Raw genomic sequence first — 22,527 nt, forward strand, 5'->3', positions numbered from 1 at the left:
CCAGAGAATCTTGTTTCTCATGATCAGAGTCTTTAGGTGCATTTTGGCAAACTCATAGCGGGCTGTCATGTGCCTTTTACTGTGGAGTGGCTTCCGTCTGGCCACTGTACCAAAAAATGACTAATTGTTGGAGTGCTGAAGAGATGTTTGTCCTTGTGGAAGGTTCTCCCATCTCCACAGAGGATCTCTAGAGCTCTGTCAGAGTGACCATTGGGATATTGGTCACCTCCCTGACCAAGGCCTTTCTCCACAGATTGCACAGTTTGGCCAGCTCTATGAAGAGTCTTTGTGGTTCCAAACTCCTTCCATTTAAGAATGATGGAGGCCACTGTGTTCTTGGGGACCTTCAATACTGGAGAAATGTATTGGTACCCTTCTCCAGGTCTGTGCCTCGACAGAATCCTGTCTCGGAGCTCTACGGACAAATCCTTCGACCTCATGGCTTGGTTTTTGCTCTGACATGCACTGTCAACTGTGGGACCTTATACAGACAGGTGTGTGCCTTTCCAAATCATGTCTAATCAATTGAATTTACCACAGGTGGACTCCAAGTTGTAGAAACATCAAGGATTATCAATGGAAACAGGATGCACCTGAGCTCAATTTCAAGTCTCATAGCAAAGGGTCTGAATACTTATGTAAATAAGGTAGCTGTTTTTTGTTGTTGTCATTTTTGGGTAGTGTGTAGATCGCTGAGGAATTTTTATTTATTTATTAGGCTGTAATGAATCAAAATGTGGAAAAAGTCGAGGAGAATATTTTCCGTAGGCACTGTACTTGCAAGGTATATACAAAAGTATGTGGACACCCCTTCAAATTTGTGGATTTGGCTATTTCAGCCAGACCTGTTGCTGACAGGCGTATAAAATCAAGCACACCGACCATGCAATCTCCATAGACAAACATTGGCGGTAGAATGGCCTTACTAAAGAGCTCAGTGACTTTCAGCGTAGCACCGTCATAGGATGCCTTTCCAACAAGTTTGTTTGTCAAATTTCTGCCCTGCTAGAGCTGCCCCGGTCAACTTTAAGTCCTGTTTTTCTTAAGTGGAAATATCTAGGCGCAACAACAGCTCAGCCGCGAAGTAGTAAGCCACACAAGCTCACAGAATGGGACTGCAGAGTGCTGAAGTGTGTAAAAAATAATCTGTCCTCGGTTGCAACACTCACTACTGAGTTCCCCAACTGCCTCTGGAAGCAACATCAGCACAAGAACTGTTCGTCTGGAGCTTCATGAAATGGGTTTCCATGGCAGAGCAGCCACACACAAGCCTAAGATCATCATGCTCAATGCCAAGCGTTGGCTGGAGTGTTGTAAAGCTTGTCGCCATTGGACTCTGAAGCAGTGGAAATGCTTTCTCTGGAGTGATGAATCACGCTTCACCATTTGGCAATCGGACGGACGAATATGGGTTTGGCAGATGCCAGGAGAACGCTGCCTGCCCCAACGCATAGTGATAAACGTAAAGTTTGGTGGAGGAGGAATAATGGTCTGGTGCTGTTTTCATGGTTCGGACTAGGCCCCTTAGTTCCAACGAAGGCAAATCTTAACTCTACAGCATACAAAGATATTCTAGACGATTCTGTGCTTCCAACTTTGTGGCAACAGTTTGGGGAAGGCCCTTTCTGGTTTCAGCATTACAATGACCCAGTGCAGTAGCATAGCTTAATCATGATGGGCCCAGGTGCCCAAACAAATTACGGGCCCCATCCCCACCCATATTTCCCTTAAAATGTAACTCATTTTGCTGGTAAGGCTGTCTGGTAATATTACTAAGCATTGTAACAGCAGAGTAGAACCTAATCTAAGGGCACATTTGAAGCAGTTACCAGAGAAGCCGCAATATAGCCAATACATTCAGCACCATGGACGCTGTCAGAAATTAACCCATATAAGTCGATCAGCACCACGGAAAGCACAAAGCGGTCAAAAAACACCCTATTTTATCTGCTAATAATAAGCAATAGCCTATATTATAAAACATAAATATATAGATCCACCTCGACAGAAACACCAATACATAGCTAATTACCTAGTACATGCTAGCTGAGGTTATGCACGGTGGCAAAACTGACATACCGGTATCTCAAATGATCTACCTCCTGCAGAGGCCTATAGCAAAAACACCAGCAAATAAATGAAGTGGAGCATTCAAACAGACTGCATAAATGGCAGCATGCCATTACTATTATTACTATAGCCTAGTTAAACAGACTAGGATGACAATGAAATGGCTCAGCGGCTGTGCACCACAACATGGTTTCCAAAGACAGATCGAGCATAGTCATAGATTGACAAGCAATGTAAATTAATCTCAATAAAGCTAGATTTATATAGGCTGTCTGGGTAGCCTGCCCTGTAACAATATAAGCTATACTCACTCATTTGATTGGCATTCGACGGGCCTTGCGCTCTGCGAAGTCGTTGATTATGGCATTCAAATCTATGGCCCTGGTGTTTTCAATGGACAGAATGTAAAACCCACGCAGTCTCTCCTGTCCCATGCTGCTGCTCAGGTATGATTTCATTGTTGTCCGTTTTGAAAAGGAGCGCTCGGCACTGGCTACAGTTACAGCGATGCTCCTTTCTATGACTGCCTGTAACTACTTTCCCAAATGTAGCAGTGACTGAATTGTAATCCACAATGAGCATCTTGGCCAGGTCTCTGACTGTAGTGTGCTTTGCTATTTCCTCCTTACAATAGGCCCTGAAAGAGAATAAATGGCCAGGGAAGATATATCAGCCAGCCGGCTGGCGGTCTCGTAGAGTTCATCATCTGCGTTGGCCAGGGTAGTGGGATGGATGGAGTCAAACAGACTCAACGTTGCCCACTGACTTTTAAATCCGTTTGACAGCTGGTGGATAACGATGTCAAGGTTTGCATTAAAGACGTAGACTCTAAAACTACTTTCCCCATCAGACAGTCGCTCGTCCTCGCATAGCTCATCAAAATGACGCCTCGCCTTCCTTCTCAGAGTGTCTTCAAATGCGCTCTGAGCTCCCCATTTGTCGGCAAGGGTTTTTGCAGTGACTTTGTCCTTCTCAAAATCCTGTCCGGACAGGACCCCTATGTCCTTGAGTAGGCTGACTGCTCTGTGCAGGTTTGCATCTTTGGCCTGTAGCATTTTGGAGACAACGTTCCCACTTTCTAAAACCTTAAGTCTGCAGAACAATAAAACAAAATGTCAGTGCTGCTGCATCCTCCCTCTCGTTCTTCTTGTCACTTAAAAGCACAATGTTGGTGAGGTCCTTCATTACGTCCACATATCTGTATCTCAGGGTGGCAAGGGACTCCTATCTAGATGACCAGCGGGTGGGACACAGTCGTTTTAGTGTTACATTTTCTTTTTCCTGGTGCAAAATCAAATATACCACTCAACATTGATCTCTTTATGCTATGAAGGTGTATAACAGTTCAACAGTCTCATAAAACTGTTTAAACTCTTGACACATTTTTGACAGAGACATTGAGCAAGGTTAAGATTGTGCGCTACGCAACGCACAACAGCAAGCGGCTCTTTTTCAGATATTCTGGCCTGCACACCCGAATAGACCCCGCTTATGTTCGCAGATCCATCATACCCCTGCCCAGGACATTTTGAAATATCCCACCCATTATCCTCTAGGACTTTAAGTTGATGCTCAGCCGCTGATGTGTCAGCAGCCTCCAGAAATCCCAAAAACGACTCTGTGACGGTCAGATCTGTGGCGACATTATCGGCATCCCTTATCACTCTCACAAAGCGATGAACTTGGTTTTACTGGTCTACTTTGGATACATCCAGTGTCCATAATAATAGAAACAAAAAAATGGGGCATCCTGCATCTCTCCCTGGATGTCACACTTCATTCGCTTGGTTAAGATATAAATCAGCTCGTTTTGGATTTGAGGACCGAGATAGTTAATTAACAGATCCTGCGGTGCGTTCTAAAAGTTCTCAGAACTGGGTCGTAAAATGACAGTTCAATTATACTGAGACGATTCCTGTCCCAACTTTTCACGGTGCCCCTAACTATGCGCCAGAACAAATGTGCTGCATTTCTGCGTCAATAGCGCCATTGAGCTTCCATTGCTCATATACAAAACAGGCACCCATGTGAATCTGGGATGTCTCATGACATGCTATTTTGTATGTTAGATGGCGCCAATCTCTCACCCCATTCACCCATGCATCAGAGAAGGGGCACTCCGATCTCCGAACAGCCAGCAAGGCTCACAATATGCCCAATCTAGCCTGGCCGAATAACATAGCCATATACGTTGTCATTTGATTCCAGCCTTGGTTGTAGTGGTGTAATACGACTCGGAAAAACACAGTTTCGGAAAAATGCAATAACGTGCCGTTTAACCTTTGCATCCATATTTGTTGCATAATGCCCCCTGTCAGTTGGATAGGTTAAAAGGCCATCAGCCCCACTTCCACCTGTTTCCTCAGCCGCCACGATTCTAGCCTTGCCCTGCTCCTCTTCCTCTCTGCCCGGCCCAGGGATAGTCTGGCTTGTGCTCAGGGTCATATCCGCCGATGCCTGACAACCTGTATCCTCCTCTGTCAAAGTTGCTGTTTCTGGCACGATGGAACAGCTTGGCCTTGGCTCACTTGACCCGCTAAAAGCTGCTGCTGGCGTTGACAAACCTACATCCTCTTCTGGTCCCGCTACATTGCTTGTGCTAGCAACGGCTGCACTTGAACTGCATTTGAAAAAGGAATCTAATTTAACAAATTTTGATACCTCCTTTGCTTTCTCATTTTTGGCCTTCCTCTTTTGGGCTCCACTTGTGTTGATACATAGCTGATTTTTAAATCCTTAATTTTCTATTCTCGACTTAATTTTCCCCCGGCCGTTGTCTCTTGATAGCTAGCTCAACTATTGCTTAAAACAATGACAGAAACAACAAGGCTTTGGAGAGTATTTGCACGATGAATCCCAGAATGCATTTCATTATGTTAACATGGTATTGAAACTATTGAATAATGTGATTTATTTAGAAAATTAATTTGTCAACTATACACTAAAATATCATGCTGACTTTTTGTTGGTGAAACCATCCGTGGGATCATTTATCATATAGCCTGTGTTAAAGAAAGATATTCAACATATCTTAGAGTTGATGGACCCACGTCAACAATTAATACTTGGGCATGGTGGGGTGGTATTCAAATGACACAGGGGGCCCGCGGCTCCACAGAGCCGGGCCCACCGGCTGCACCGGCTGAAGCTACGGCACCTACTCCGTGCACAAAGCAAGGTCCATATAGAAATGGTTTGTTTGTGGAATAACTTGACTGGCCTGCACAGAGCCCTGACCTCAACCCCATTGATCACCTTTGGGATGAATTGGAACGGTGACTGCGAGCCAGGCCTCATCGCCCAACATCTGTGCCTGACCTCACTAATGCTTTTATGGCTGAATGGAAGCAAGTCCCCCAGCAATGTTCCAACATCTAGTGGAAAGCCTCCGCAGAAGAGTGGTCTGTTATAGCAGCAAAGGGGAGCCAAACTCCATATTAATTCTCATGATTTTGTAATGATATGTTCCCTGAGCAGGTGTTCACATACTTTTGGTCACTTAGTGTAACTGCATATACCGATAACATTATTTGATAACTGGTTAGATGGTGTTAAGTATTTCCAACACATTTTAATTTGACATTATAGGGAATAGGCTGTATAACCAGGCCCTCCATTTAACGTCACATCCCCTAAAAAAAAAAATCCCGGCATGACGTCAGCATTCTTTGGAATTCTGATCAGTTTTATGAAATAACTCCAAAAGAAAAAAGGTGCAACTTTGCATTGGCACTTTTGAATCATAATCTAATAGAAATCCGTTGTAGTGGGCGTGGCCTATGGCATGGTTTTAGATGCCCTCCTCTTGGCCGCAGTGATAACATTTTACAGTTTTAAAGTTCGTTTCCTGCTATTCTACTAATTTTGCCATTGGGCAGAGAGAAACATTCTAGTTTCAAAGCTATTTTCATGCAATTATACACATTTCGCCATTGCCTTGTTCTATCGGTTTTGGAATTTCATATTCTCCCTGACTGTCAAATTTTTATTTTGGATATTGTTAGTTCTCAAAGATGGTCTTATTAAAAAAAGATGTGATGTAGCAATGCATCCTTTCTACATACTTTATCTGGTTTTAGTCGTTTAAGTTTACCCTGAAAACATTTGACCATCCTGATTATTTTGTTTTCAGTGGCGGCCATGATTTATGCATATAGGGGAAACACAGGGCTCCACTGTAGTTCAGCCTTATTAGGCTACAAGGACTGTATAATACTATAGAACAAAATGTTGAAAGGTTGTTCTCTCTCTCATACTTCTACATGCAAAACTAACTTGTAGAAAAAAAAAGAGGGAAGTGCTGCTAGGATACAAAATAGTAGATCTTTATAGATAGATAATGTGCTCTTTGGTAAATGGATTAATTGATCATTTTAGAAAACGAGGACATGACTAACTTTCCAAGTCAATTGACCATCTACTGTGCTGGCGTTGACAATCTACCATACCATCGATTGTACTACATTGAGTTTTTTTGGGTACTAAGTCAAGCCCTCTTCCTTTATATACCACCCCTACGTTGAAATACTTCTGTGGATATGAAGTAGAGGTAGAATACCTGCTTGGGTCTACTGGGGTGAAGGGATGGAGTCTGATTCACTTGCATATCAAAAGGCAGAGAGCTGGTCATTACATGGCCTTGGCTTGACACCACCACTACTTTACCCTGCCATGTTAGGTCGTAAACATGCCCCCATCCCCATTACAGTACTCTGTAGGCAGACACGGTGGCTGGGCTAAATGTAGACAGGACATCAACACACAGTGTCCCTTTGGACAGCAGAATAATGTACGCTCTGTAGAGTCCATGAAGAATTCTGCCGCCCACACATCAGGGTTGAACTCTCAGGAAATGACTAGTGTGGTGAGGAGGGAGAAATGACAGGGGATCCCCAGGACACACACACACACACACAGCAATTATGTTCATTTTATTCCCATCCTGTTGTAGAAAAAGCATATCATTCCTAGTCCTCTGGTTCGTATCTGACCCTGCTCGGCCCCAACGTACACATTGATGTATAGACATGGATGTTCTTTTTATTAGAGAACAATGAGGTGATGTTATCACTGGAGGCAGATGCAGCGACAATAAGGGTGGCTCCTGTGTTTTCACCAGGAGAAGAAGCTGGGAAAATAAAGGAAGTGTGTCTTGAGGAGAGAAAGTCACACTGAGCAGACAGATGTCAATACCAGAGGTTGGAGCTGGTTCAGGGAACAGAACAAAACATTTTTTTTTTTTGAGGAACAACTGATAACGAAAGTGATCTATACTGTTCCGGAACAGAACAGTTATTTAAAAAGCATGGAAACTGGTTATTTAAAAAACAAAATGGAACCTTTATTTAACTAGGCAAGTCTGTTAAGAACAAATTCTTATTTACAATGACGGCCTAACCCGGCCAAACCTGGACGACGCTGGGCCTATTGTGTGCCGCCCTATGGGACTCCTAAACACGGCCGGATATGATGCAGCCTGGATTCAAACCAGGGACAACAGTGACACCTCTTGCACTGAGATGCAGTGCCTTAGACCGTTGTGCCACTCGAGAGCCCCGGCTAATAACGTTATTTTACTTTACGGTTATTTTTTTTACCCAGTCCCACAAAAACAAAACAAAGCGCATATGTAAACCCTGACTGTCACTCAGAAACATATTCCAGTGTCTGCCTGCCAGCTGAAAATCTTCACCAGTGTGTGTGTAGGCTACCTGTTCCTCCCCTCCGAACGAGAAATTAATGGTCTACTGTAGCTACTGACGTTACAGGCATGATTCAGAAATTAGGGAAAGAACATTTTTTTAAGAGAACAACGGATACACTTTTTCAATGCTAGTTAATAACCCTTTAGAACCCATTGCGGCTGTCGACGGCCTTTCTTTAAATTACTATAGCGGCTTCGAAAGGCCTTGTTTTTCTAACAATTTTCTAACATTTTTGCCCAGTCTCTTTCTTATAGTTGAGTCATGAACACTGACCTTAACTGAGGCAATTGAGGCCTGCAGTTCTTTAGATGTTGTTGTGGGTTCTTTTGTGACCTCTTGGATGAGTCGTCGCTACGCTCTTGGGGTAATTTTGGTAGGCCGGCCACTCCTGGGAAGATTCACCACTGTTCCATTTGTGGATAATGGCTCTCACCGTGGTTCACTGGAGTCCCAAAGCTTTAGAAATGGCTTTGTAACCCTTTCCAGACTGATAGATATCAATTACTTTGTTTCTCATCTATTCCTGAACTTCTTTGGATCGCGGCATATCTTGCTTTTTGAGATCTTTTGGCCTACTTCACTTTGTCAGGTTCTATTTAAGTTATTTCTTGATTCAACAGGTCTGGCAGTAATCAGGCCTGGGTGTGGCTAGTGAAATTGAACTCTGCTTTCAAAAAAATGTGATTAACCACAGTAAATTCATGATTTAACAAGGGGGGGGCAATTACTTTGTCACAAGGCCATGAATACTTTTTCATGAAATAATTGTGAAATACATTTTCACAGCACTGTATGTTTGATGCAGTCGATGTTTGATGCTGTGAAATTTGGGGAACAGGTGTCGTGCAGCTGTCACGTTAGGGTAGATGCCCGCGCAATGGAGCTCATATGAGAAGTTGGATATTTGTTTACATAGCCAGCTAACAAGTTGCTTGTTTTGTCCCGTTTCTACCGACGCAATTCATTTGGAAACTGTCGTAAATAATCAGCTAACATTGGCAAAGTCTGTAGTTAGTCTGTCAGGCGAGAAAGCAATCGTTGATTTAAGGGGAGAGAGAGAGAGAAACGAATGGGAAGCGTGTAACGTTTTAATATGGAAACCCCTTGTTAGGAAGAGAGTATGTGAATGGTTGAGAAAAAGACCGTGTGAGAGGGAGACAGAGAGATCATTTTCCACCTACAATTGTATTCTATTTGTTGCTCCTCTCCCTCTGTTACTCAGTTCCTCTGGGTCAGCGAGAGTGAGGGAAGTGATGTGGAGAGTCAGGGCTCGGGAGCAAACGGCAGGGAGGAAGAAGAGTTCGAGATGATTGGAGGGTTAGAGATGTGGAGCAAGGAGGGAGGGGTGGAGCGCGAGTGGAAGAGGAGAGTGAAGAGGGAGAGTAGAGGGACAGAGGAACATGGAGAGGAGGAAGAAGAGGGAGGAGGAGGGAGAGGGAAATAGAGGAAGAGGCGGTGATATTGAAATATTATTTCTGTTCCAGAGCTTGCAATGGATTATAACAAGAAAATGGGTGGGGTTGACCATCTTGACCAACTGAGGAACTATTACAATGTTGGACGCACAGTCAGAAATTGGTGGAAGTAAGTGTTTTGGGGGATGCTCAACATTGTAATTATAAATGCCTTCATTGTGTAGGGGACCCTGCAAAGGCTCCTCCCAGAAACCTCAGGCATTGGTCCCCGAAGGCATTCAAAATGCAGCTTGTGCATTCACTTTGTGATAATGCTACAGTGGCAGGAAGAGGGGAGCCAAGACTGTGGCACCAGGGCGTGTGAACCGATATGGAACTCATTGGAAAGCAGGTGAAGTTTGAAGGGCACAAGAGAGGGTGTGTGGTGTGCATCCAGAGGTGATGCTGCAGGTCAAAGAGTGGGAGATGTTTAAGAAACCTCCTTTGGGTGCTCTTTGTGTCTGTGCCACTTTACAGGAGGGGGCAGTTCTTCCAGAAGTTCCATGACATGTTGTAAGCCATCTTACATTGTAGGAAACAATGTAAGATGGCGCCGACAGACATGGCAGCTCTGCTTCTAGCTCCTAAGCAACTTTGTTTTTGTGTGTGTTATTTCTTACATTGTTAGCCCAGAACGTTTTTTGTGATATTACATACAGCCAGAAAGCACTTTTGGATATCAGAGCAGCTGTAACTCAACAGCATGATGACCAGGAATACGACTTCTCCGAATTGCATCCTTAGTTCGTACCCTTCAGGGTAATTTAACTTATCCCAGAGGCTGCTCCATGATGCCACCGGCGGAGAAGAGGTATTCGAAGTGGACTTCTAGTCCGACTCAGGAGGCGTGCACACCATCCACCGCTTCCGAGTATATTACTTGCTAATTCAGTCTCTGGACAATAAAGTAGACGAGCTCAGGGCGAGGATCTCCTTCCAGAGAGACATCAGGGACTGTAACATGCTCTGTTAAACAGAATCATGGCTCTCTCGGAATAAACTGTCCCCGTCCATACAGCCAGCTGGATTCTCAGTTCATTGCGCAGACAGAAATATAAAAAAAACTCTGGGAAGAAGAAAGGTGGTGGTGTATGTTCCATCATTAACTACTCATGGTGTGATAACATACACAAACTCAAGTCCTTTTGTTCACCCGACCTAGAATACCTCAATCAATGTATTACCACCCAAGATAATTATCTTCGGTTATAGTCACAGCCGTGTATATTCCCACTCAAGCCGATACCACAACGTCCCTCAAGGAACTACACACTAGACTTTATGCAAAAACCACATATCCTGAGGCCGCATTTATTGTAGCTGGGGATTTTAACAAAGCAAATTTGAGGAAAACACTACCGAAGTTCTAGCAACACATTGACTGTAGTTTTCACTCTGGAAAAACACTAGAAAAGCAGTGGGGGTTTATCACCCTTTCGAGATGTCTACAAGGCCTTCCCCCGCCCTCACTTCGGCAAATCAGATCAAGACTCCATTTTGCTCCTCCCTTCCTATTAGGCAAAAACTCTAAGGTTTATTCAGCGCTGGTTTGACCAATCGGAATCCATGCTTCAAGATTGTTTTGATCATGCGGACTGGGATAGGTTCCGGGTAGCCTCTGAGAATAACATTGATGTATACATGGACACGGTGACTGAGATCATCAGAAAGTGTATAGGGGATGTTGTTCCCACGGTGACTATTAAAACCTACACAAACCAGAAACTTTGGATAAATGGCAGCATTTGCGCAAAACTGAAAGTGCGAACCAAGGCATTTAACCATGGCAAGGTAACTGGGAACATGGTTGAATACAAATAGTGTAGTTATTCCCTCCGTAAGACAATCAAACAGGCAAAATGTAGGTACAGAGACAAAGTGGAGTCGCAATTCAACGGCTCAGACACGAGAAGTATGTGGCGGGGTCTACAGACAATCCCAGATTACAAAGGGAAAACCAGCCACGTCGCGGACACTGGCGTCTTGCTCCCGGACAAGCTAAACACCGTCGCCCGCTTTGAGGATAACACAGCGCCACCGATACGGCCCGCTCCCTAGGACGGTAGGATCTCGTTTGCCTTGGCCCCTAAGACCCTCACAAACTCACAATTGAAAGTATCACTAACTGGTACGGCAACTGCACCGCCCGCAACCGCAGGGCTCTCCAGAGGGTGGTGCAGTCTGCCCAACGCATCACCAGGGGCACACTGCCCGATCTCCAGGACAACTACAGCACCCAATGTCACAGGAAGGTCAAAAAGATCATCAAGGACATTAACCAAGGCCTGTTCACCCCACTATCATCCAGAAGGCGAGGTCAGTACAGATGCATCAAAGCTGGGACCAAGAGACTGAAAAACAGCTTCTATCATCAGACTGTTAAATAACCAACACTAGCCGGCTACCACGGAGATTTGTATAAACCTTGCTGTCTGTCCAACATTTGCAACATTGTTTCAATATTGAAATTCGGTCGCCAGCTGGTCCATAGTAATGAACGCGTCGGGAGACGGGATGAGACAGACAGCCAGTCGAAATCATGAATCAGCTGGGATCATTTTTATGGATATAAACAACGAAATTTCAATAGAAAACAGGTACAATGAAATGCAGATAGTTTGCAGTCTTTCCAGCTTCAGTTTGAACAACAGTCTCCTGACGAGAGAGCACATTTGCTATACCAGGCGAAATCACGCATCATTAGATCATTGTTATGGATGCAACTACAAAATGGTAAGATGTTTTAATTTGAATTTTGGTGACACTCTGCACACAAGCTTGTTACCAAATAAATGTCACTAGAAAACAGCTTAAACTAATGCGGCTACTTTGCTGTTATTCTGGCTGCATTGTTTGACGTGACTAGGTAAGCCGTATTAGTTTAATGTTGAACATAATAAACGGCTCTCTATCCACTGGATGTGTACCAAACTCACTAAAAGTGGCAGTAATAAAGCCTCTCTTGAAAAAGCCAAACTTTGACCCAGAAAATATAAAAAACTATCGGCCTATATCGAATCTTCCATTCCTCTCAAAAATTTTAGAGAAGGCTGTTGCGCAGCAACTCACTGCCTTCCTGAAGACAAACAATGTATACGAAATGCTTCAGTCTGGTTTTAGACCCCATCATAGCACTGAGACGGCACTTGTGAAGGTGGTAAATGACATTTTAATGGCAACGGACCGAGGCTCTGCATCTGTCCTCGTGCTCCTAGACCTTAGTGCTGCTTTTGATACCATCGATCACCACATTCTTTTGGAGAGATTGGAAACCCAAATTGGTCTACACGGACATGTTCTGGCCTGGTTTAGATCTTATCTGTCGGAAAGATATCAGTTTGTCTCTGTGAATGGTTTGTCCTCTGACAAATCAACTGTAAATTTCGGTGTTCCTCAAGGTTCTGTTTTAGGACCACTATTGTTTTCACTATATATTTTACCTCTTGGGGATGTTATTCGAAAACATAATGTAAACTTTCACTGCTATGCGGATGACACACAGCTGTACATTTCAATGAAACATGGTGAAGCCCCAAAATTGCCCTCGCTAGAAGCATGTGTTTCAGACATAAGGAAGTGGATGGCTGCAAACTTTCTACTATTAAACTCGGACAAAACAGAGATGCTTGTTCTAGGTCCCAAGAAACAAAGAGATCTTCTGTTGAATCTGACAATTAATCTTAATGGTTGTACAGTCGTCTCAAATAAAACTGTGAAGGACCTCGGCGTTACTCTGGACCCTGATCTCTCTTTTGAAGAACATATCAAGACCATTTCGAGGACAGCTTTTTTCCATCTACGTAACATTGCAAAAATCAGAAACTTTCTGTCCAAAAATGATGCAGAAAAATTAATCCATGCTTTTGTCACTTCTAGGTTAGACTACTGCAATGCTCTATTTTCCGGCTACCCGGATAAAGCACTAAATAAACTTCAGTTAGTGCTGAATACGGCTGCTAGAATCCTGACTAGAACCAAAAAATTTGATCATATTACTCCAGTGCTAGCCTCTCTACACTGGCTTCCTGTCAAAGCAAGGGCTGATTTCAAGGTTTTACTGCTAACCTACAAAGCATTACATGGGCTTGCTCCTACCTATCTCTCTGATTTGGTCCTGCCGTACATACCTACACGTACGCTACGGTCACAAGACGCAGGCCTCCTAATTGTCCCTAGAATTTCTAAGCAAACAGCTGGAGGCAGGGCTTTCTCCTATAGAGCTCCATTTTTATGGAACGGTCTGCCTACCCATGTCAGAGACGCAAACTCGGTCTCAACCTTTAAGTCTTTACTGAAGACTCATCTCTTCAGTGGGTCATATGATTGAGTGTAGTCTGGCCCAGGAGTGGGAAGGTGAACGGAAAGGCTCTGGAGCAACGAACCGCCCTTGCTGTCTCTGCCTGGCCGATTCCCCTCTTTCCACTGGGATTCTCTGCCTCTACCCTGTTACGGGGCTGAGTCACTGGCTTACTGGGGCTCTCTCATGCCGTCCCTGGGGGGGTGCGTCACCTGGGTGGGTTGATTCACTGTTGTGGTCGGCCTGTCTGGGTTGGCGCCCCCCTTGGGTTGAGCTGTGGCGGAGATCTTTGTGGGCTATACTCGGCCTTGTCTCAGGATGGTAAGTTGGTGGTTGAAGATATCCCTCTAGTGGTGTGGGGGCTGTGCTTTGGCAAAGTGGGTGGGGTTATATCCTTCCTGTTTGGCCCTGTCCGGGGGTGTCCTCGGATGGGGCCACAGTGTCTCCTGACCCCTCCTGTCTCAGCCTCCAGTATTTATGCTGCATTAGTTTATGTGTCGGGGGCTAGGGTCAGTTTGTTATATCTGGAGTACTTCTCCTGTCCTATTCGGTGTCCTGTGTGAATCTAAGTGTGCGTTCTCTAATTCTCTCCTTCTCTCTTTCTTTCTCTCTCTCGGAGGACCTGAGCCCTAGGACCATGCCCCAGGACTACCTGACATGATGACTCCTTGCTGTCCCCAGTCCACCTGGCCATGCTGCTGCTCCAGTTTCAACTGGCCTGGGCCCTAGGACCATGTCCCAGGACTACCTGACATGATGACTCCTTGCTGTCCCCAGTCCACCTGGCCATGCTGCTGCTCCAGTTTCAACTGTTCTGCCTTACTATTATTCAACCATGCTGGTCATTTATGAACATTTGAACATCTTGGCCACGTTCTGTTATAATCTCCACCCGGCACAGCCAGAAGAGGACTGGCCACCCCACATATGCTCTCTCTAATTCTCTCTTTCTTTCTCTCTCTCGGAGGACCTGAGCCCTAGGACCGTGCCCCAGGACTACCTGACATGATGACTCCTTGCTGTCCCCAGTCCACCTGACTGTGCTGCTGCTCCAGTTTCAACTGTTCTGCCTTATTATTATTCGACCATGCTGGTCATTTATGAACATTTGAACATCTTGGTCATGTTCTGTTATAATCTCTACCCGGCACAGCCAGAAGAGGACTGGCCACCCCACATAGCCTGGTTCCTCTCTAGGTTTCTTCCTAGGTTTTGGCCTTTCTAGGGAGTTTTTCCTAGCCACCGTGCTTTTACACCTGCATTGTTTGCTGTTTGGGGTTTTAGGCTGGGTTTCTGTACAGCACTTTGAGATATCAGCTGATGTACGAAGGGCTATATAAATAAATTTGATTTGATTTGATTTGGCTGGCTAGCGAGCAAGGGAAAAGAATGTTGCTAGCCAGTATGGCAATTGAACATTTAGAACGAACGACTGGGTCGTGTCTCTTGACTTGTGGAAGGATGAAATAGTATAGTATGAATAAATTCACCAAAATAACATTATTTGAATAGGTTGGTAACCCGTTGTATAAAATTGATAATACCCTCGAAGTCGGTGTTGGCTGGATATATTGGGCCTAACACCCGTGCCAATATATCCTCCAAACACCGGCTTCTCTTGCATTATCACTTAAACAGTTAACACGTTTCACATTGGATTTATTAACTACAAAATGGTAAGATGTTTTTATTATTTTTATTACCCGGGTTGGAGCGAGCGGTCGCATCCGCACTCGGTCCGCAGGTAGTATTACATTTCATTACATTTCATTATAGTACAACGGTTTGATTTGTCTAATCTTAGCAATTTCTTCTTAGCTAGCTACATAGCCGTCTTTGTATCATAGATAATTGCGTAATTATCGTATTTCGTCGTCCTAACGCAGTCTACACTGCTATCTGCCCTGCAGCTAGCCAGCTAGCTAACGTCCACCGTCTACCGATTAGCAGCACAACTATTACACTCAACTGAACGACTTGATTAGTGTAGTGTTAGCTAGCTACATAGTTGTCTTTGCTGTCTTCGTATCCAAGATAATTGTGTAGTTTAGAGTGTGTAGTTTTAGAGTGATTATCTTAATTTACCGAGGTTAGCTAGCCAGCTATTTGTCGTCCTTAACGTAGGAGACACTGCTAGCTAGCCAACAGCTAGCCAACGTCTACCGAACAGAACTTCCGCACTCAACAATCCGGTCGCATTTCGCTTCGCTCCACAGGTAGTATCACATTTTTCATTTCATTTCATTACAGTACAACGGCTTGATTTGTTTGATCGTAGCTAGCTACATAGCCGTCTTTGTATCAAAGATAATTGTGTAGTCTAGAGCAATTTCCTAGGTTAGCTAGCCAGCTATTGTCGTTCTTTTAACGCAACGTAACGTAATCAACACTGCTAGCTAGCCAGCTAGCCCCGAATAGCAGCACAGTAGAAACTATTACACTCAACAGAACGACTTGATTAGTGTAGTGTCAACAACGCAGCCACTGCCAGCTAGCCTACATAGTCAACAACGCAGCCTCTGCCAGCTAGCCTACTTCAGCAGTACTGTATCATTTTAATCATTTTAGTCAATAAGATTCTTGCTACGTAAGCTTAACTTTCTGAACACTCGAGACGTGTAGTCCACTTGTCATTCCAATCTCCTTTGCATTAGCGTAGCCTCTTGTGTAGCCTGTCAACTATGTGTCTGTCTATCCCTGTTCTCTCCTCTCTGCACAGACCATACAAACGCTCCATACCGCATGGCCGCGGCCACCCTAATCTGGTGGTCCCAGCGCGCACGACCCACGTGGAGTTCCAGGTCTCCGGTAGCCTCTGGAACTGCCGATCTGCGGCCAACAAGGCAGAGTTCATCTCAGCCTATGCCTCCCTCCAGTCCCTCGACTTCTTGGCACTGACGGAAACATGGATCACCACAGACAACACTGCTACTCCTACTGCTCTCTCTTCGTCTGCCCACGTGTTCTCGCACACCCCGAGAGCTTCTGGTCAGCGGGGTGGTGGCACCGGGATCCTCATCTCTCCCAAGTGGTCATTCTCTCTTTCTCCCTTACCCATCTGTCTATCGCCTCCTTTGAATTCCATGCTGTCACAGTTACCAGCCCTTTCAAGCTTAACATCCTTATCATTTATCGCCCTCCAGGTTCCCTCGGAGAGTTCATCAATGAGCTTGATGCCTTGATAAGCTCCTTTCCTGAGGACGGCTCACCTCTCACAGTTCTGGGCGACTTTAACCTCCCCACGTCTACCTTTGACTCATTCCTCTCTGCCTCCTTCTTTCCACTCCTCTCCTCTTTTGACCTCACCCTCTCACCTTCCCCCCTACTCACAAGGCAGGAAATACGCTCGACCTCATCTTTACTAGATGCTGTTCTTCCACTAACCTCATTGCAACTCCCCTCCAAGTCTCCGACCACTACCTTGTATCCTTTTCCCTCTCGCTCTCATCCAACACTTCCCACACTGCCCCTACTCGGATGGTATCGCGCCGTCCCAACCTTCGCTCTCTCTCCCCGCTACTCTCTCCTCTTCCATCCTATCATCTCTTCCCTCTGCTCAAACCTTCTCCAACCTATCTCCTGATTCTGCCTCCTCAACCCTCCTCTCCTCCCTTTCTGCATCCCTTGATTCTCTATGTCCCCTATCCTCCAGGCCGGCTCGGTCCTCCCCTCCCGCTCCGTGGCTCGACGACTCATTGCGAGCTCACAGAACAGGGCTCCGGGCAGCCGAGCGGAAATGGAGGAAAACTCGCCTCCCTGCGGACCTGGCATCCTTTCACTCCCTCCTCTCTACATTTTCCTCTTCTCTCTCTGCTGCTAAAGCCACTTTCTACCACTAAATTCCAAGCATCTGCCTCTAACCCTAGGAAGCTCTTTGCCACCTTCTCCTCCCTCCTGAATCCTCCTCCCCCTCCCCCTCCTCCCTCTCTGCAGATGACTTCGTCAACCATTTTGAAAAGAAGGTCGACGACATCCGATCCTCGTTTGCTAAGTCAAACGACACCGCTGGTTCTGCTCACACTGCCCTACCCTGTGCTCTGACCTCTTTCTCCCTCTCTCTCCAGATGAAATCTCGCGTCTTGTGACGGCCGGCCGCCCAACAACCTGCCCGCTTGACCCTATCCCCTCTCTTCTCCAGACCATTTCCGGAGACCTTCTCCCTTACCTCACCTCGCTCATCAACTCATCCCTGACCGCTGGCTACGTCCCTTCCGTCTTCAAGAGAGCGAGAGTTGCACCCCTTCTGAAAAAACCTACACTCGATCCCTCCGATGTCAACAACTACAGACCAGTATCCCTTCTTTCTTTTCTCTCCAAAACTCTTGAACGTGCCGTCCTTGGCCAGCTCTCCCGCTATCTCTCGCAGAATGACCTTCTTGATCCATATCAGTCAGGTTTCAAGACTAGTCATTCAACTGAGACTGCTCTTCTCTGTATCACGGAGGCGCTCCGCACTGCTAAAGCTAACTCTCTCTCCTCTGCTCTCATCCTTCTAGACCTATCGGCTGCCTTCGATACTGTGAACCATCAGATCCTCCTCTCCACCCTCTCCGAGTTGGGCATCTCCGGCGCGGCCCACGCTTGGATTGCGTCCTACCTGACAGGTCACTCCTACCAGGTGGCGTGGCGAGAATCCGTCTCCACACCACGTGCTCTCACCACTGGTGTCCCCCAGGGCTCTGTTCTAGGCCCTCTCCTATTCTCGCTATACACCAAGTCACTTGGCTCTGTCATAACCTCACATGGTCTCTCCTATCATTGCTATGCAGACGACACACAATTAATCTTCTCCTTTCCCCCTTCTGATGACCAGGTGGCGAATCGCATCTCTGCATGTCTGGCAGACATATCAGTGTGGATGACGGATCACCACCTCAAGCTGAACCTCGGCAAGACGGAGCTGCTCTTCCTCCTGGGGAAGGACTGCCCGTTCCATGATCTCGCCATCACGGTTGACAACTCCATTGTGTCCTCCTCCCAGAGCGCTAAGAACCTTGGCGTGATCCTGGACAACACCCTGTCGTTCTCAACTAACATCAAGGCGGTGGCCCGTTCCTGTAGGTTCATGCTCTACAACATCCGCAGAGTACGACCCTGCCTCACACAGGAAGCGGCGCAGGTCCTAATCCAGGCACTTGTCATCTCCCGTCTGGATTACTGCAACTCGCTGTTGGCTGGGCTCCCTGCCTGTGCCATTAAACCCCTACAACTCATCCAGAACGCCGCAGCCCGTCTGGTGTTCAACCTTCCCAAGTTCTCTCACGTCACCCCGCTCCTCCGCTCTCTCCACTGGCTTCCAGTTGAAGCTCGCATCCGCTACAAGACCATGGTGCTTGCCTACGGAGCTGTGAGGGGAACGGCACCTCAGTACCTCCAGGCTCTGATCAGGCCCTACACCCAAACAAGGGCACTGCGTTCATCCACCTCTGGCCTGCTCGCCTCCCTACCACTGAGGAAGTACAGTTCCCGCTCAGCCCAGTCAAAACTGTTCGCTGCTCTGGCCCCCCAATGGTGGAACAAACTCCCTCACAACGCCAGGACAGCGGAGTCAATCACCACCTTCCGGAGACACCTGAAACCCCACCTCTTTAAGGAATACCTAGGATAGGATAAAGTAATCCCTCTCACCCCCCTTAAAAGATTTAGATGCACTACTGTTCCACTGGATGTCATAAGGTGAATGCACCAATTTGTAAGTCGCTCTGGATAAGAGCGTCTGCTAAATTACTTAAATGTAAATGTAAATTTTGGTGCCACTCTGCACACACAAGCTTGTTACCTAGCTAGGTTGTTGGCTAGATCTGGTCTAGCTCTCAAACTCTAGGAGGCATTATGTGTAATGTAATGGAACTGAGAGTCATGATCAAGGGCTAGCGCTGGTCCAATGTCAAGACAATTCTCTGAAATTAAAAGACATTCAAAGTTCCTTCATAGAAGCCGCTAATCCGTAGGCCTAAATTCAGATAATGCATGTCATAACAACAGATTGCCAGCGCTCTCCTCACCTGCAAAAATTTCAGCAGCATGTCGCACCCTACACTACACTTGTCTCTCCAATGCATGTATATAGCTTGCCTGTTCCATAAAGCTGCTCTATCGACTGGTGAAGTAATTTCATGTTGGGATAAATGTGAAATCAAATAAAACATTAAGACGTTTAAAAAAAGAACAGAAAGGAATAATATAAACTGCTAGTTTTGTTTTGAACCAGTTGAGAACTTTATTCTGCTGGACGGAAAAGTGGAACTGAACAACAAAAAAAGTGGTTCTGTTCACAGCGAACCAATTGGAAAATACGTTCAGTTCCAAACCCTAGTCAAAACTCTGGTGCTGGGAGTGCCTCCTTGCGCGACAAAAGGGGTGTTTTTTGAGCGGTCTCATATTTCAGTGAGTGGGGCAGTGTGTGTGTTAGTTTGAGAACGCAATCTGGAGGCGAATGAAACGCACACCTGTTTAGGCGAGGTGCTGGCTAGCAGAGTAAAACACTTGAAAGACGAAAGGAGAGCCGCACACTCTAGGAGCTGAGATGCAATCATTTAATAACCTAGTATCCAACGTTTCACCTGATGAAGACAGCCTGTCTGTCGAAACGTTGGATATTAGGTTATTAAATGACTGCATCTGAACTCCTAGAGCGTGCGGCTCTCCTTTCAAGTTGGAGAGCGCATCCATGTCCCAAGAGCTGGAGTCACAAAATACTTTGCAAAACAAAGAACAAAACGCTTCAGAGCTATGACGAATCACCACACACACAAATGATACCCAGCACCGGTGTACCCCCCCCCCCCCCCCTGCCAAACTAGATTTAGCACCCCTCATTCCGGGAACCCTCCCCAATCTTAGCGAGAAACAGCGTCAGTGCCCCTCCCCAACATGTGTGTGTGTTTGACACTGTGACAGAGACGGTAATAGAAAGATTATGGGGTAACTGTATATGACCTCTATATCTAAAGTATTTACAACACATCCACAAGCACTAACTAAACATGATGTAGCAGCTGAATGTAGTGCTACTCGAGCACTAAAATGTTCCATTTCGAATCAGATGGAATTTGGTTAAGCAGCCCTTGTGTGTGTTTCAGTGCGTGCGTGTCTGTGCTGAGGTGGTGAGCGTACCTGGGTTCAGTAGGTGTGTAGGGAGGTTGGAGATGAAGTCAGCAGCTCTGTCTCGGACATCCTGGTCCTCGTCCTGCAGTAGAGTGAACAGACCTCTCCACAGAGACACTGTGTGGGACACACCTGGCACAATCAAAACTTCATTAGGACACAGAGAGATGTATGAAAATGTATTAAACTACATTCGCATTCGTCACAGTCCGTTTCTGCCTTAAAGTTCAACTTATCGATTTTTCTTTTATGGACAGGTTGCATATGCACAAAGTTTGTTTTGGCGGACAATAATCACCGTTGTCCAGCATCCTTCCGCGGATGACTCCAATTTTAAAAAAATTAAAAAGCATTGTCTACCTGTAATTTTCATACACACAATCTTTGTGGCTGTGTCCTTAAAATCACAACCAGAAAATACCAACACAAACTACTGTAGCTCCCACAAATACATTCAACTTCCATATAGACCTACTCACCCAATGGTAGGTTGGGGCTGGTCAACAAGGTGGGTGTGGCGTTGACCAGTACCTCTGCAGCCATCATCTTGACCTCTGCATTTTGCTCCACACCGCAGGACTGAGACACCAGCGCCCCCCAGCGCCCCAGACACGCTACTGCAGCCACACCCTGATCGGAGAAGGACATAAACATAGACAAAACATATGTCACTGCAGAGCATGGTAAACGCACACAATTTCCCAGCTGGATCATTGGTGGTTCTTACCTGAGGGTCACTGTGTACTAGGTGCACCACCAATCTAGAGGCCAGGGTCAGGGAAGCACAGTGCAACTCCACACTGGAATACAACACACACACACAGAACAGTAAAACACAAGGACAGTGTGAGATCTTTATCAACTCAATACTGGAGTAACACACTGCACAAAGAAAATGATCCCCTACACAACACCATTCAATAAAGCTGTGTGTAAAAACATTCACACAGAGCTAACGTATCAAATATGTGTCACATGCGCCGAATACAACTGATGCAGACTTCACCGGGAAATGGTTGCCCTTCCCAACGACACTGTTTAAAAATAAATCATATAAAATAGTAACACAAGAGGAATAAAATAAAAGACACAGCATGTAAAGTGTTGGTCCATGTTTCATGAGGTGAAATAAAAGATCAGAGAAATATTTCACATGCACAAAAAGCTTATTTCTCTCAGGTGTGGCATATCAAGAAGCTGATTAAAACAGCATGATCATTACACAGGTGCACCTTGTGCTGGGGACAATAAAAGGCCACTTTAAAGATGTGCAGTTTTGTCACACAACACATTGCCACAGATGTCTAAAGTTTTGAGGGAGCGGGCAATTGACATGCTGACTACAGGAATGTCCACCAGAGCTGTTGCCAGAGAATTGAATGTTTATTTCTCTACCATAAGCCACCTCCAATGTCGTTTTATAGAATTTGGCAGTACGTCCTACTAGCCTCACAACCGCAGACCACGTGTATGGCAGACTACGTGTATGGCGTTGTGGGGGCGAGCTGTTTGCGGATGTTAATGTTGGGAACAGAGTGCCCCATAGTGGTGGGGTTATGATATGGGCAGGCATAAGCTACGGACAACAAACACAATTGCATTTTGTCTACGGCAATTTGAATGCACTGAGATGCCGTGACGAGATCCTCATGTTTCAGCATGATAATGCACAGCCCCATGTCACAAGGATCTGTACACAATTCCTGGAGGCTGAAAATGTCCCAGTTCTTCCATGGACAGCATAGACATTGGGGATGATCTAGATCGACGTGTACGACAATGTGTTCCAGTTCCCGCCAATATGCAGCAAATTCACACAGCCACTGAAGAGGAGTTGGACAACATCCCACAGGCCACAATCAACAGCCTGATCAACTCTATGCTAAGGAGATGT

At 45.8% G+C, this 22,527-nt stretch overlaps 1 protein-coding gene across 1 annotated transcript in view; it reads right to left on the bottom strand.

The window, feature by feature from the left end:
• Positions 1-22,527, bottom strand: part of LOC115135246 (tRNA (32-2'-O)-methyltransferase regulator THADA) — a 135,896-nt gene that overhangs the window by 10,976 nt on the left and 102,393 nt on the right. Inside the window, exons 34-36 of the mRNA XM_029669731.2 lie at positions 21,361-21,433; positions 21,113-21,263; positions 20,643-20,765 (exon numbers count right to left, since the gene is read on the bottom strand). Of these exons, the coding sequence (XP_029525591.1) occupies positions 20,643-20,765; positions 21,113-21,263; positions 21,361-21,433 (347 nt within the window). The remainder of the gene's footprint in view (positions 1-20,642; positions 20,766-21,112; positions 21,264-21,360; positions 21,434-22,527) is intronic.

Source organism: Oncorhynchus nerka, linkage group LG10, assembly GCF_034236695.1.
Source record: "Oncorhynchus nerka isolate Pitt River linkage group LG10, Oner_Uvic_2.0, whole genome shotgun sequence".
Taxonomy (NCBI): Eukaryota; Metazoa; Chordata; class Actinopteri; order Salmoniformes; family Salmonidae; genus Oncorhynchus; species Oncorhynchus nerka.